General features: G+C 46.0%; 1 protein-coding gene across 1 annotated transcript in view; it reads left to right on the plus strand.

Annotated features, from left to right (window-relative positions):
* The window catches only part of HFM1 (helicase for meiosis 1), a 2890879-nt gene that overhangs the window by 1980786 nt on the left and 897780 nt on the right, over positions 1-12313 (plus strand). Inside the window, exon 27 of the mRNA XM_086925623.1 lies at positions 3314-3471. Coding sequence (XP_086781749.1) covers positions 3314-3471 — 158 coding nt within the window. The remainder of the gene's footprint in view (positions 1-3313; positions 3472-12313) is intronic.

Genomic DNA, 12313 nt, shown 5'->3' on the forward strand with positions numbered 1-12313 from the left:
TGTGTGCCAAGCAGGGCTTTAAGTGGGATGAAGAAACTGGAGGTCTCTCAAAGGGGCATGGACAATATAACTAAGGGTGTGGCTTAAAAACACCCAAGCTAAAAATCTGTGCTTAGCATAGTGTGCTGCCCGACTTTTATTTTACTGTTTCTGTTATTACATCCAGATATATCATACAACAAATAACATCATACCTACAAGTCAGGATTATTGGCTTTGTCAATGGTTGCTGGTTGCATAAGATAAATAAGCAGCAACTATGGCTTGTATAAAATATTGAAAAAGCTTCCACTTTAAGCCCTGGTGACAACACCACGATGTTGCTGCTCCTGAGTTACAAAAAGAACAGGGAAATTCAGAGAGAAAATGACTATCTTAAGCTTTCCCTTCCCTTCAACTATCACCTGGCATGACATCATGTGAAAACGTCTCCACTAGTGAGAAGTGCGCAGTGTGAGCACGCGCACATGAGGTGCCTGCTGTCACCATAGTCCGGAAAAAAAACAGACCACTTGTGCCAAGGCACAAACAGAGCCCGTTAGAGAAGCTTTTCGATGTCTCCTTTAAACAACCATTGGCATAACCAATAGGCCTCGCTTTTGGGACCTTATAAGTGTTTAGCCATGCAAAAATTGATGTTGTTGCACCAAGGATATTGTGCTGGATAACTAAACACTTATAAGGTCCCAAAGGCGAGACCTATTGGCTATGCCAATGTTTGTAAATCTGGTTACAGTTACCTCAGTGAGTCGAGTCTGTGAGTTCCAAGCACTGAACATCCAGTAGCAGCTGGCAGGGAATGAGGACGAGGAAGGGGGAAGCAGGGGGAAACATAATAAAAAAATGCCACTTACCCTGTCTGCCTGCCATCTTTCCTCGCTTCTCCGGAGTCTTGGAACCAGGAAGCACCCAGGCTCCCCATAGCCAATCTCAACACTGCAATGCAGCGTTGTGATTGGTCTGAGAGCCATGAATCGGTGCTCAGATGGGGACTGGGGCCCTTGGCATGTTCCCCACCAGGCTGTGTAATGCAGCCTGGTGGGGAACATGCTAAGTGCGCATTACTTTTTGGCCAGTCCCAGATGGCCTGCCAAGCAGTCATTTCCACTTAGTGTGCACAAACCACTCTTCTCCTGTGCCTCCAGCCCAGCCCTGCACCACCCTAACCCAGCCCCAAAACTGCAAAAAATAAAATAATAACTATGTTATTATCATTTTATTTTTCCTGCTCAAAGAGCAGTAGGGCGACGCTCCTCTGTCTTAGCAGAGGAGCAGCCCCTGTGAGCAGCTGCCTACCATTCACATGCTTCTTCCTGGACAAACGTCCTTAGAACTTTAGGGGCTTACCTTCTCAAGGTGGTGACCCCTTTCCATCTGGGGCAATTCCTTACTCTTCCCACATTTTAAACTCTGTCCAACCCGATCAGAGAGGTGGATCAATTACACTGGCTGTATTCAAGGTGAGCTGTCAGATTCTAAATAGACTGCACCAAAGAGGTTATATCTGATGACCAGCTCTTTGATGGATTCACAGGAAGCAACAAGGACACGGCAGTCCAGCAGAGGACTTTGTCCCACTTGATAATTGTTTGCTTCAAATTGTGACCCGCCTCAGAGGAAATTCAGATCCATTTCACCATGGCAAAGTCCTCCACCTCAGTTTTGGCCAGGGGTGTTCACATGGCCAAGCTGCGTTGGGTGGTGACACTGGGTTTCTTTCACACTTTTGCTAAGCATTATTGCTTGGACTCAGAGATGAGAAGGGATAGTTATTTTGCGCGATCAGCCCTTGACGATTTCTTCGTCTGATCATCCTTCAGACCCATCAACCTTGGGAGGGTACTATTTGGGAATATGTTCTAAAGGTGATGAAACTGCAGATAGAACTAGCCATCAAAAGAAAATGTTACTTACCTTTGAAAACAATGTTTCTGGTGGATACTCTCTCTACCTGCAGAGTCCTCACTGATACCACCCACCTACACATTCTGAAATATAGTCATAGGCCTCATTCATAAATTCCCAAATAAATGTGCGGTACTTCACTGCCTCAGTTGATGTCATTTCCTCATTCCTGCTTCTAAGGATGGCATGGCATTGCTTCAGGTGCATATATTGAGCTAGATCTCCCTACCGATGCAGGAGAGCTAAGTTAGAAGTTTCCAGATCCAGCTTGATGCATGGGATATTCGAAAAGAGATGACTTTGCATGTGGAGAGTGTTTCCACCTGATAGATTTTGATCAATGATAAGTAGCTTATTCTTTAGGTCTAGCCTGGCAACACATTCAGCTGTGTGCCAACCTCATCCAATTAAATCAATTCACAAGAAAATACACTTATATACATACATAGAGGGGCTTTGGGTTAAACCTCTTCATAGATTGGTCTGTTTAGCTATCTTTAACATTTTCCACCCACTACAGCACACAGTATGGGGCGATGGTTTTGCCTGTTTCAACCATTGGCTCTCTTTCACTGTAAATGATGGCATTTTGTCCGGTCACATTTGAGCATCAAACTAAAATGAAGTACCTTTACTTTGCCACTGTTTTTCTTTCTATTTTTAATTTTTGTAGTAATCCTTGTGTGTTTAAGCTATGTCTCCAGGTTACAGTAATTCCTAGGTTGAGAACTTGGAACCAGGCTCTGCGGCAGGCAACACCCCCATGGGCAAACAATGCACAACATGTCCCTATCCCAAGTTAGATTTTTTTTAACTTGTTTCTCTGAAGGCTGTGTGTGCCTGGGGGTTGAGGGCAGACATATCATAATAAGATCTTTATGTTAAAAAAAATGTTCAAGTGGAGTTATGCATAAGTTATTTATTAAGATTTTAACTTATGTTGAAAAAACTTTGAGATTCACTGACAAAACAAAGGATAAAGTGGAGTTATATATAGGTCTTTAAATAATAAACAAAAAAAATAAGATTCAAGTGTGTGGAGGCTCTCTGCGCTTTTTTCTCTCCTGACTTAGCTGTGACATACATCTGAATTTCCAGGAGTAGGTTACTGACTTACGGCCTTACGAATCTGGCTAACACAATGGTCTTAGTGATGCACTATGGTACACTGATTGCTTAATTGTTTAATAACATTTCAAATGTGCTCTTGGTAAATGGGGCAAGAGTACATTTATATTATCATAAATTTCTCTTTTGCATTAAGAAATAATGTATGTGATTTAAAAAATATTTACATATTTACAAGAATTGAAATATTGCTTCATCTGTATTAGAAGTTCAAATGTGTATTCGTGAACAAGACACTATAGTTTGATCGTGAATCATTGCTTTGTATTTTCATTTAAAGATTGTGCGATATCACACGACTGCTGCGGAAATAGTAGTGACTGTAGTTTTGAAAAACTATGAAAATCTCCGAGTTAAGAGAACAGCTCCCGACTCCCATTACATTACTTTGGTCATAGGGAATGCCGATAACCAACTGATTTTTAAGCAGAAAATCCCGTAAGTACATTTATACTTCTTGTTTTACAATTTCCATTTAAAAACAAGTGTAAAAATAAACAAAACAAAAACATCCCCTTTTAGCATGTGATTGCAAACACTCTAATTGTTACCGTTTTTTAAGAATGTTAACATTCTCATCCCGTTATGCCAAACATAATTTTGGCAATATTTAAACACTTCAAGTGCCAGCTATACCGTACCTCCGCAGCTCGGTGAGAGGGATAAATGTCAGATTCGAGCACAAATATTTATTTTCCTATCTATCCAGAAGACGACAAGTGCTGGTGTATGTTAACGGGGTTAGCTAGGACTTGCACATACTACTCCTTGTTTACCCTTTCATACCTCTTGCATCGCCCTTCCTGGTATCAGGAGATAACTAACTTAGCAGCAGGAGCAGAAAGTAAACACAGCTCTGTAATGTCCACTCTTTGTCTATCCTTGATCATCTCAAATGCAAATATGAGACTTGAGGGGCAATGGGTGGTACAATAGTGCCTAAGCCTGCTGTTATTGAAAATGAAAGAGCATGCTTGTCATGACACTGGTTTAGCAACATACATGAAAGGGCTACTGATTTGGAAGAGATTTTCTAACATTCAAATATTTGTTATTTGCGTGGGTTTTTCTCCATGGTAGCCATAAAACCTGTGGAATTTTCAAAATGCCAAATCTGCCTTTAAATTGCTTTGCAGCATTCAATGTCAGCATCAAGGTACAGTTCTTATTTTAACACGCTTTTATGAAACCGAAATGTCATAATGTCAGTGAAAACTGAAGCCATTACCTACTCGAGAGATAGCTGAGCCAATAGATAGCTATCTAAAGCCACAAAACAACCTGAATTCAGCTAACTACAGCATTATAACCTCTGCAAACTAGCAGCGTTATGTGCAGTATGTTGAAGTTGTCCCTTTATAACACTTCAAACTGTGGGAGTTGGGAATTTGCAAGTGTATGTACTCTTGGAATTTAGTAAGTTGGCAAAGTATGTCAACTTGAGAATTATCAAAATTGAAAAGTGAAACATGGGCACTTTAGAAGGGTATAAAGCCTTCTAGCCAAGTAATTATGGAAAACTACATCGTGTGCTAACAGGGAAACTTGTAAGGTCCTACCTGGGGCTCTCAGAAGTTTGGCAAGTGAGCATACTGATAACGTTATAGAAGCTTGCAAAATCGAGTTTGGTATCTCAGACTCTTAAAACACTTGTACCTTGAAAGTTGTACCAACAGTGATTTTATGGAGGAGCTGTTTGCCACAGTACTGTCTTGCGACTAAGATGCTGAAATATTAAACGTAATTCCAGTACTTTCCTGGTTATTTGTGATACCGGGCAAATAACTTTGGGCCTGATTTAGAACTTGGAGTTCGGGCTTCTCCATCACAATGGTGATGAATATCCAGTTTGCCGAAATATAAACCTATTTTTATTCTTCTGTATTTATATTTCGGCGGATGGGATTTCCGTCACCGTTGTGATGGAGTAACCCGTCCGCTGAGTTCTAAATCAGGTCCTTAATCTCCTTGTAAATAGTAGATATATGTGAAAGCTAGTTACATTGTAAATATGTGAGATCTGATTTCAAGGTGCACAACTAGCTTGTAGAAACTCCCATGATGTACATGATGGTGTATCGTCTCCTGGCAACGTTATGCTACGTCGCTTTGTTTCTACACAGCTATGTTTGCGATGTATAAATAACAGTACATACCTATATTTAAATATTACAAAGGTTGAGAAAATGTTCTCCCAAACTCCGCCTTTTTTTTTTGCAAAACCTTTTTATTGGATTTTAGAAGTACACAAGTCATACAATAATCGGACTCATCTGTTGCAACATTACAATTGATATCAACACTTCTGCGTTAAATCGCCGAGTGGGGGGAGCACCTCTCCACCTCTAAAGGATATGCAGAGAAACACAGAAGAACATGCCGTTGGTAAGGTTACTGTGCCCCCCAGTTCTGTATGACAGTCACTAGTCCTTTGTTCTCTGTATAGAGTAATGCTAAATGGCAATCCAGGTTCAAAACTGAACTGGGGATTCATAATTCGGGAAGTCAGGGATCGGGATGGGGGGCGCAGAAGGTGGGGGTAGGTACGGCACAGCTCCATATTGTCACGTTAACTGCGGGCAATGATATCCACCATTACACACGGTGTGATCCCCCATGGGTGGCCTGGGGGGAGTAAGCCAGTGTGATGAAGGGGAAATTTGGAAGGATCAATGTGCGCTGGGCCCTGGTTCTGTCTGAGTGTCTTGTGGGGGTTCTTCGCCAGCACTGTGCTCTTGTTTGAAGTCATGTAGGAGCATCGCCCATTCTAACGAAATAGGTTGCCGTCGCATGCCGCAAGCTTCCTCCTGCCGGATGAGATCTTCCTCGACCGTGGGCCATTTCTTTACTGCCCCTCACCATGCTGCCATCGGGGGGCCCCCCCAGTGAACACCAGTGCATTGCTATACTGCGTTTTGCTAGAAGTATGGCCAGCATAGCAAACTTGGTTTCAACCTTCTTTCGCTTCTTACGTTTAAATATACCCAGGGCGCATGCTTCCCAGGTGTGGAAATCTGATAGACCTGTGACCGTTTGTAGTGTAGTGTGTACTGTTGCCCAAAGGGTTTGTATCGTGGGGCATGACCAAAACATGTGGTTGAAAGGGGCATCTGGTGTGTGGTATCGGGGACATTCAAAGCGGGACGTCGGGTAAAAGCGTTTAAGCTGTGCCGGTGTGAGATAAGCACGGTGCAGCAAAATTAAACTGGACATTTTTTAATCTTTGGTTGCGGGATAATTTTTTTGTGGTGTTTTAGGGCTATGAGCCACTCTCTATCATGGAGGGCGTGGCCGAAGTCCTTCTCCCAACGGAGCCGTAATCGCATCAGTGGTGCATGTGTAAGTTCCATAATGGATTTATAGATCCATGTGATGTGATTTCTGCCCGTCCCCATGTGAAGTAGTGTGTGCAAAACCGGGTGGGTTTTGGGTACTCCGCCCCCAAGATCCCAGGTCCGTCTGCAGTCTGCCACCAGCTGCAGGTGCAGTAGGAATTGCCCGACCGGGAGCTCGCTTTCTTCGGCCAGGCCTGCAAACGAAATCAGTTGGCCGTCAGCAAATAGGGCGTCAGCTTCAGTGAGCATGTGTTCGGTCCTGATCCTGAGCTCTCCCGCTGTTATGTACCCGTGCCCCTTAGGGACGCCTACTAGCGGCAGTAATGGGGAATACATAGGTGTCCCTTTGGACAGACGGTGAATCCTCATTGTGCAAGATCTAGCCACTTTGACCAACAGAGGATGAGCAGGGTTAGGCTTAGTCCCTGGGAGAAGTAGTCGTGTTTGTTCCGGGATTGCAACCTGTCCGTCCTGGTAGTCCGTCTCCCCGAGGTTGCGATGTGCTGTCCAGCGTCACAGCCACTGCAGTCGTGCTGCCAAAAAATAGGCTTCAAAAGACGGGGCGCCCATACCACCCCTATCGCGGATCAATTGCAGGGTTGACAAGGAAGAATAGTAATGAATTTAGCTCTCGGAAAAAAGACCACAGTGGGATGACCGGGATATTAGTGAAATAGTAAAGGACCCGGAGCACCATGATCATTTTGGATAATGCTACCCTCTCTATGGGAGCCAAGGACAGGGTCCGCCAAAAGCTAATTTGGCTTTTAAGCCCTCAGAGGGCTCGGTAGTGGTTGCCCTCCAGGAGGTCCAGAGGCGCAGGGTAGAGTCTGACACCCAGGTATCGCGGGGCTTCCCCTGTCCTCCCAGCCGAATTTCACTGTGTGGTGTGTTCGGGTGGAGGGGCTAGATAGAGGATTTGACCCAATTCACCCTTAGTCCTGTGGCCCTCTCAAAGTCTGTGAGCGTGTTTCAGAGAGTGGTGAGGTCCGCTGTGATGTCTCTGACGTAGATGAGGAGATCATCCGCATATAGGGAGACGCTATGGGTGCTGCCTCCCAGCGGAATGCCTCAATGCTCACCCACCTCTCGCAGTCGTGCCGCCAGTGGTTCCATGGCAATGGCAAATATGACGGTGACAGGGGGCAACCCTGGCGTGTGCCGTGCATATTTGAAATCGGGAATGAAGTGTGGCGACCGATTCTAACCTGTGTGGTGAGGTCAGTGTACAATAGCCAGGTGTATGCTATGAATTTGGGCCCTAAGCCCACCCTCAGGAGCACCTCAAATAAGTACTGTCATGCCAGGGAATCAAACGCTTACTCAATGGTCCAGTTCAAGGCACGCCGCATGTGGGAACCTACCCCGTCCTGGATCTGGGACAGCCGACGTATATTTTGGGAGGTGTTCCCCCCAGGGACGAATCTGCTCTGATCTGAGTGTATCAATCTCGGGAGTACTTCTCTGATTCTGTTGCCAGGATCCTCCCTAGTATTTTGTAAGTATGGGCGATTTTTGCAGATCTGCGGTCCGTGAATTCGCGCAAAATTGCAAAATAAATCTGCGAATTTGCGGATTTTCCTTTTGCAATTGCACTATACTCAACTGGAGTACTTTCTACTGGCTAATCAGTAAGTGCTACCTTGTAGGGTAAATGTATATGACTTTTCCTACACTGCAGCTGGGTAAAGGGCCAGAAGATTTGCCTTCAGTGACCCTGTGTGCCTGTAACTTTGCCACCGTGCCAAAATGCGCCGAGGTCCCTTGAGTGAGCTGTCCGTCATAGTTGGGAAAGGGCGGGAAGATGCTTGGTACCGCGAGTGTGTGGTGCGGGGCCGAACGGGCTGGGCTGCTATGCGTGTTCACATGCCTCTTGTGTATAAAGGGTCAGAGAGCGAGCAGGGCAGCAGGTGAGGAGAAAGCAGCCTCCTGGCCACAGGAACTACACGGAGATCACGCTCAGGAAACTCATGGATGCAAAGAACTCCCTCGAGTATTACAACCCATTTTCAACGGCAGATATGGGGTTAAAGCACACTTGCCCAGCCTCGACCGTGCTAATGTTTTGGGATGATTAAAATGTTACTGACTTTGAGCTTCAACTCGGGCACCTGCTTTATTTGTATCTGTAAGTGTTTCCTGCTGAGGTTTAATGTTTGGGACAGGAGCCTCGTGCCAGAATGAATCCTGCCCTGCATAGTTATCCACAAAGATGACACTTTGATGGACGAAGCTGTCCATCATAGTGGGGAAAAGGAGGGAAGACGTTTAGTACCGCGAGTGTGTGGTGCGGGCCGAACGGGAGGGGCTGCTATGCGTGTTCACATGCCTCTTGTGTAAAGGGTCAGAGAGCGAGCAGGGCAGCAGGTGCGGAGAAAACAGCCTCCTGGCCACAGGAACTACACGGGGATCACGCTCGAGAAACTCATCGATGCCAAGACCTCCCTCGAGTATTACAGCTCATTTTCGACAGCAGATATGGGGCTAAAGCACACTTACCCAGCCTCGACCATGCTAATGTTTTGGGCTGATTAAAACGTTACTGACTTTGAGCTTCAACTCGGGCACCTGCTTTATTTGTATCTGTAAGTGCTTCCTGTTGAGGTTTAATTTTTGGGACAGGAGCTTCGTTGCCTACTTGCAACTATTCTTTGACCCTGCTTGGAGGTCAGAGCAGGGTCAGGGAATAGTTGCAAGTAGGCAACTAGGCACCGCTCAGGAAGCACTTACAGGGTTACAGCAGGTGCCCAAGTTGAAGTTAATTTCTTTGTAACCCTTTTGTAAATGGTTCCAAAGAAATTAGCTTCAACTTGGGCACCTGCTGCTGTAACCCTGTAAGTGCTACATGGAAAATTCATCCCGCTCGCGGATTCGGAGATTTTTCTGCGATTTCGCGAGATTCGCGGATCGTGAAATCGCAGAAAATCCGCAAATTCCGCGAGCGGAACGAATTTTCAGCCTACACTTAGTATTTTGCAATCTGTGGTCAGGAGGGTAATGGGGCGATAGGAGGCCCGAAGCAGGGGATCCTGGGATCGTTACCAGCACGGATTCCAGCATAGATTGAGGGAGTAGCCCTACCTCCAACACCTCGTGAAAGACAGCACCTAGCTGCGGGACCAGCTGCTGCGAGAATGGACAGGAGCTTCGTTGCCTACTTGCAACTATTCTCTGACCCTGCTTGGAGGTCAGAGCAGGGTCAGGGAATAGTTGCAAGTAGGCAACGAGGCACCGCTCAGGAAGCACTTACAGGGTTACAGCAGGTGCCCAAGTTGAAGTTAATTTCTTTGTAACTCTTTTGTAAATGGTTCTAAAGAAATTAGCTTCAACTTGGGCACCTGCTGCTGTAACCCTGTAAGTGCTACATGGAAAATTCATCCCGCTCGCGGATTCGGAGATTTTTCTGCGATTTCGCGAGATTCGCGGATCGTGAAATCGCAGAAAATCCACAAATTCCGCGAGCGGAACGAATTTTCAGCCTACACTTAGTATTTTGCAATCTGTGGTCAGGAGGGTAATGGGGCGATAGGAGGCCCGAAGCAGGGGATCCTGGGATCGTTACCAGCACGGATTCCAGCATAGATTGAGGGAGTAGCCCTACCTCCAACACCTCGTGAAAGACAGCACCTAGCTGCGGGACCAGCTGCTGCGAGAATGTGGAGTATAATTCCACAGGGAAACCGGCATGGCCCGGAGCCTTGTTTTTGGCTAGGCGGTGAATGGGGGATTTGATCTCAGCCGTTGTGAGTAGGGCGTCTAATGTCGTCCACTCCTCGTCTGTTATTTGGGCTATGGTATCTGTGGTCAGCATATGTCGAATATGTTCCCCCCTGTCCTGGGTCGGCTCCTTGTGTAGTGTGGTGTAGTAATCGTGGAAGGCTGAGAAGATGTCAGCTTGCGTGTAACCACCTCCCCAACAGCATTACGAATTCCGGTGATCGGCTGCATTTGCGTAGCTTGTCAAGCTAGTAGGGTACCGGCACGGTTCCCTTCATTGTGGATTCTAGTGGTGTATGTGCAAAAATTACACCGTCGTAGGTCGGCACACGCCTCCTCGTATTTGGTTTTGGCCTCTGCCAGTGACGCGGGAGGGAGCTCCTGTTGATCTGCTGCCTTAGATAATTGCGCCACTTGTTGTTCTGTGGTTTTTACCGCCCTCTCTAGTTTTTGCCTCACCCCTGAAATTTGCCGGATGCATGGGCCCCGTAAGACTACTTTGAAACCGTCCCATTCTAGTGATCTAACTGGCGTAGTGCCCGTGTTTTCAGCAAAGTAGTGTTGGATGGTTTCTGACTGCTCGTGTTGGAACACCGGGTCTAGAAGGCAGTCCTTGGGGAGGCGCCATGTAGGGATCAGGGGCGAGGGTGGGCGCCATGTAAGAGTCACAACATGCGCATCATGATCCATTATGACCCTACCCAAGTAGTCTGAGTGTCGAATGCGAGGGTGGATAGACTGTGTGCACATGAAGCCGTCTAAACAAACTCGCAAGTTGTGGGGGATAGAATGGAATGAATAGATTTTGGTGGTCGGGTGTGTATGTCGCCATGCTTCCATTAAAGACCAGTGAGCATCCCAAGCGCGGAGTCCGGCCATGTGTATGTGAGCTGGGAAGTGTTTCGTGTGAGGTTAGGATCTATTCAATAACATTAAAAAATGGGACACATCTTTGTGTCCCAAGCCAGTGGCACTGCAAAATACCGCTTTTAGCAGTCTGTTTTGTCTACTTTTTTTCATTTCCATCATTTTACTCTTAATCTTCTCTCTGCTTAATTCATTGTTTGTCCACTTTAACATTTACAAAAATAGAATACCTCAGCACACCCTTCTCATTATTTCTGTAAACGGTAGTCTCAGTGTTACTTGACACAATTTTGGCAATCTCAGTGCCCTATGTCATTCAGTCCAAGAAAAGATTATAGTCTCAGGAGGTAATGATATAATAGTCCAAACAGGTCTCCTTGAATCGAAGTTTGTTTATTCTCATATACCACAGGAAGAAAGCAGCCGACGCGCGTTTCGCCCACAGGGCTTTTTCAAGGCTGCGAACAAAATGTTGATATATGTCCATCAGGAAAATACTGGGGGCCTATCGCTGGTAGCGATACGTCCAAACTGGCTCTCCTGAAGAGAGCGTAAAAAAATTAAAGTGTGCGTGCAAGGTTGGTCCATGGACGGGCTTGTGAAGGATCAGTGTTCGTTGTCTAGTCTCGGGATGCGTCGGGATGGTGTTGAAACCTGAGGGAGCTGTAGTTTTGTATGGTGGCCAAAAAGCTGTTAGTAGGGCTGCCTTGCATCTATCTGCTGTGGGGTACTGTGAACAGCGTCTCTGTGGCATCGACCTTGCGTGTTCACTATCTTATGAGATCTACTGTCTGGGGGGTGACCTGGGGTAGCGTGATTGAGTCCTCTTTAGACGAAGTCTCATCACTATCCTCCTCTCCCGCCGATGAGAACAGGTGTGGGGGTCTGTCCAAGTCGTCTGAGGGTGGGGAGGCCTGCAGTGCTGCACGGGCCGTAGGGCGTCCCAGCGCTCCTGCAGGATTTGTTTCAAATCCGGAGAGTCCACAGCGGGGCTCCGTGCCACTGTGTTCCCCCGATCCGCTTCTCCAAAACTCCCATAATGTTTCTAAACATTAATTGGAACAGAAGCCTAAACCTTCCTACCAAGTTATAACAATGTAAGAGATAGACAGCAATTTAAAAACCAGAACGTGTGGCTAAATTTCCCAAAAAGCTGTGAGGGGAAACCTAAATTCTATGTCAGAAACGGAGGAACACATGATGCATCAACCTATTGCTCATCAGCCCCATAAAATACATAGTACAGCCGCAAATAGGATTACAAATCCCATTCGGCATTGAAACAACAATAGTGACATTCATACTCTGTTAATCCCTAAAAAACAGTCTCCACGAAAAGCACTTCCTCTTTCTTTGCTGCT

The sequence above is a fragment of the Lissotriton vulgaris genome, chromosome 1_1, assembly GCF_964263255.1.
Source record: "Lissotriton vulgaris chromosome 1_1, aLisVul1.2, whole genome shotgun sequence".
In the NCBI taxonomy this organism is placed as follows: Eukaryota; Metazoa; Chordata; class Amphibia; order Caudata; family Salamandridae; genus Lissotriton; species Lissotriton vulgaris.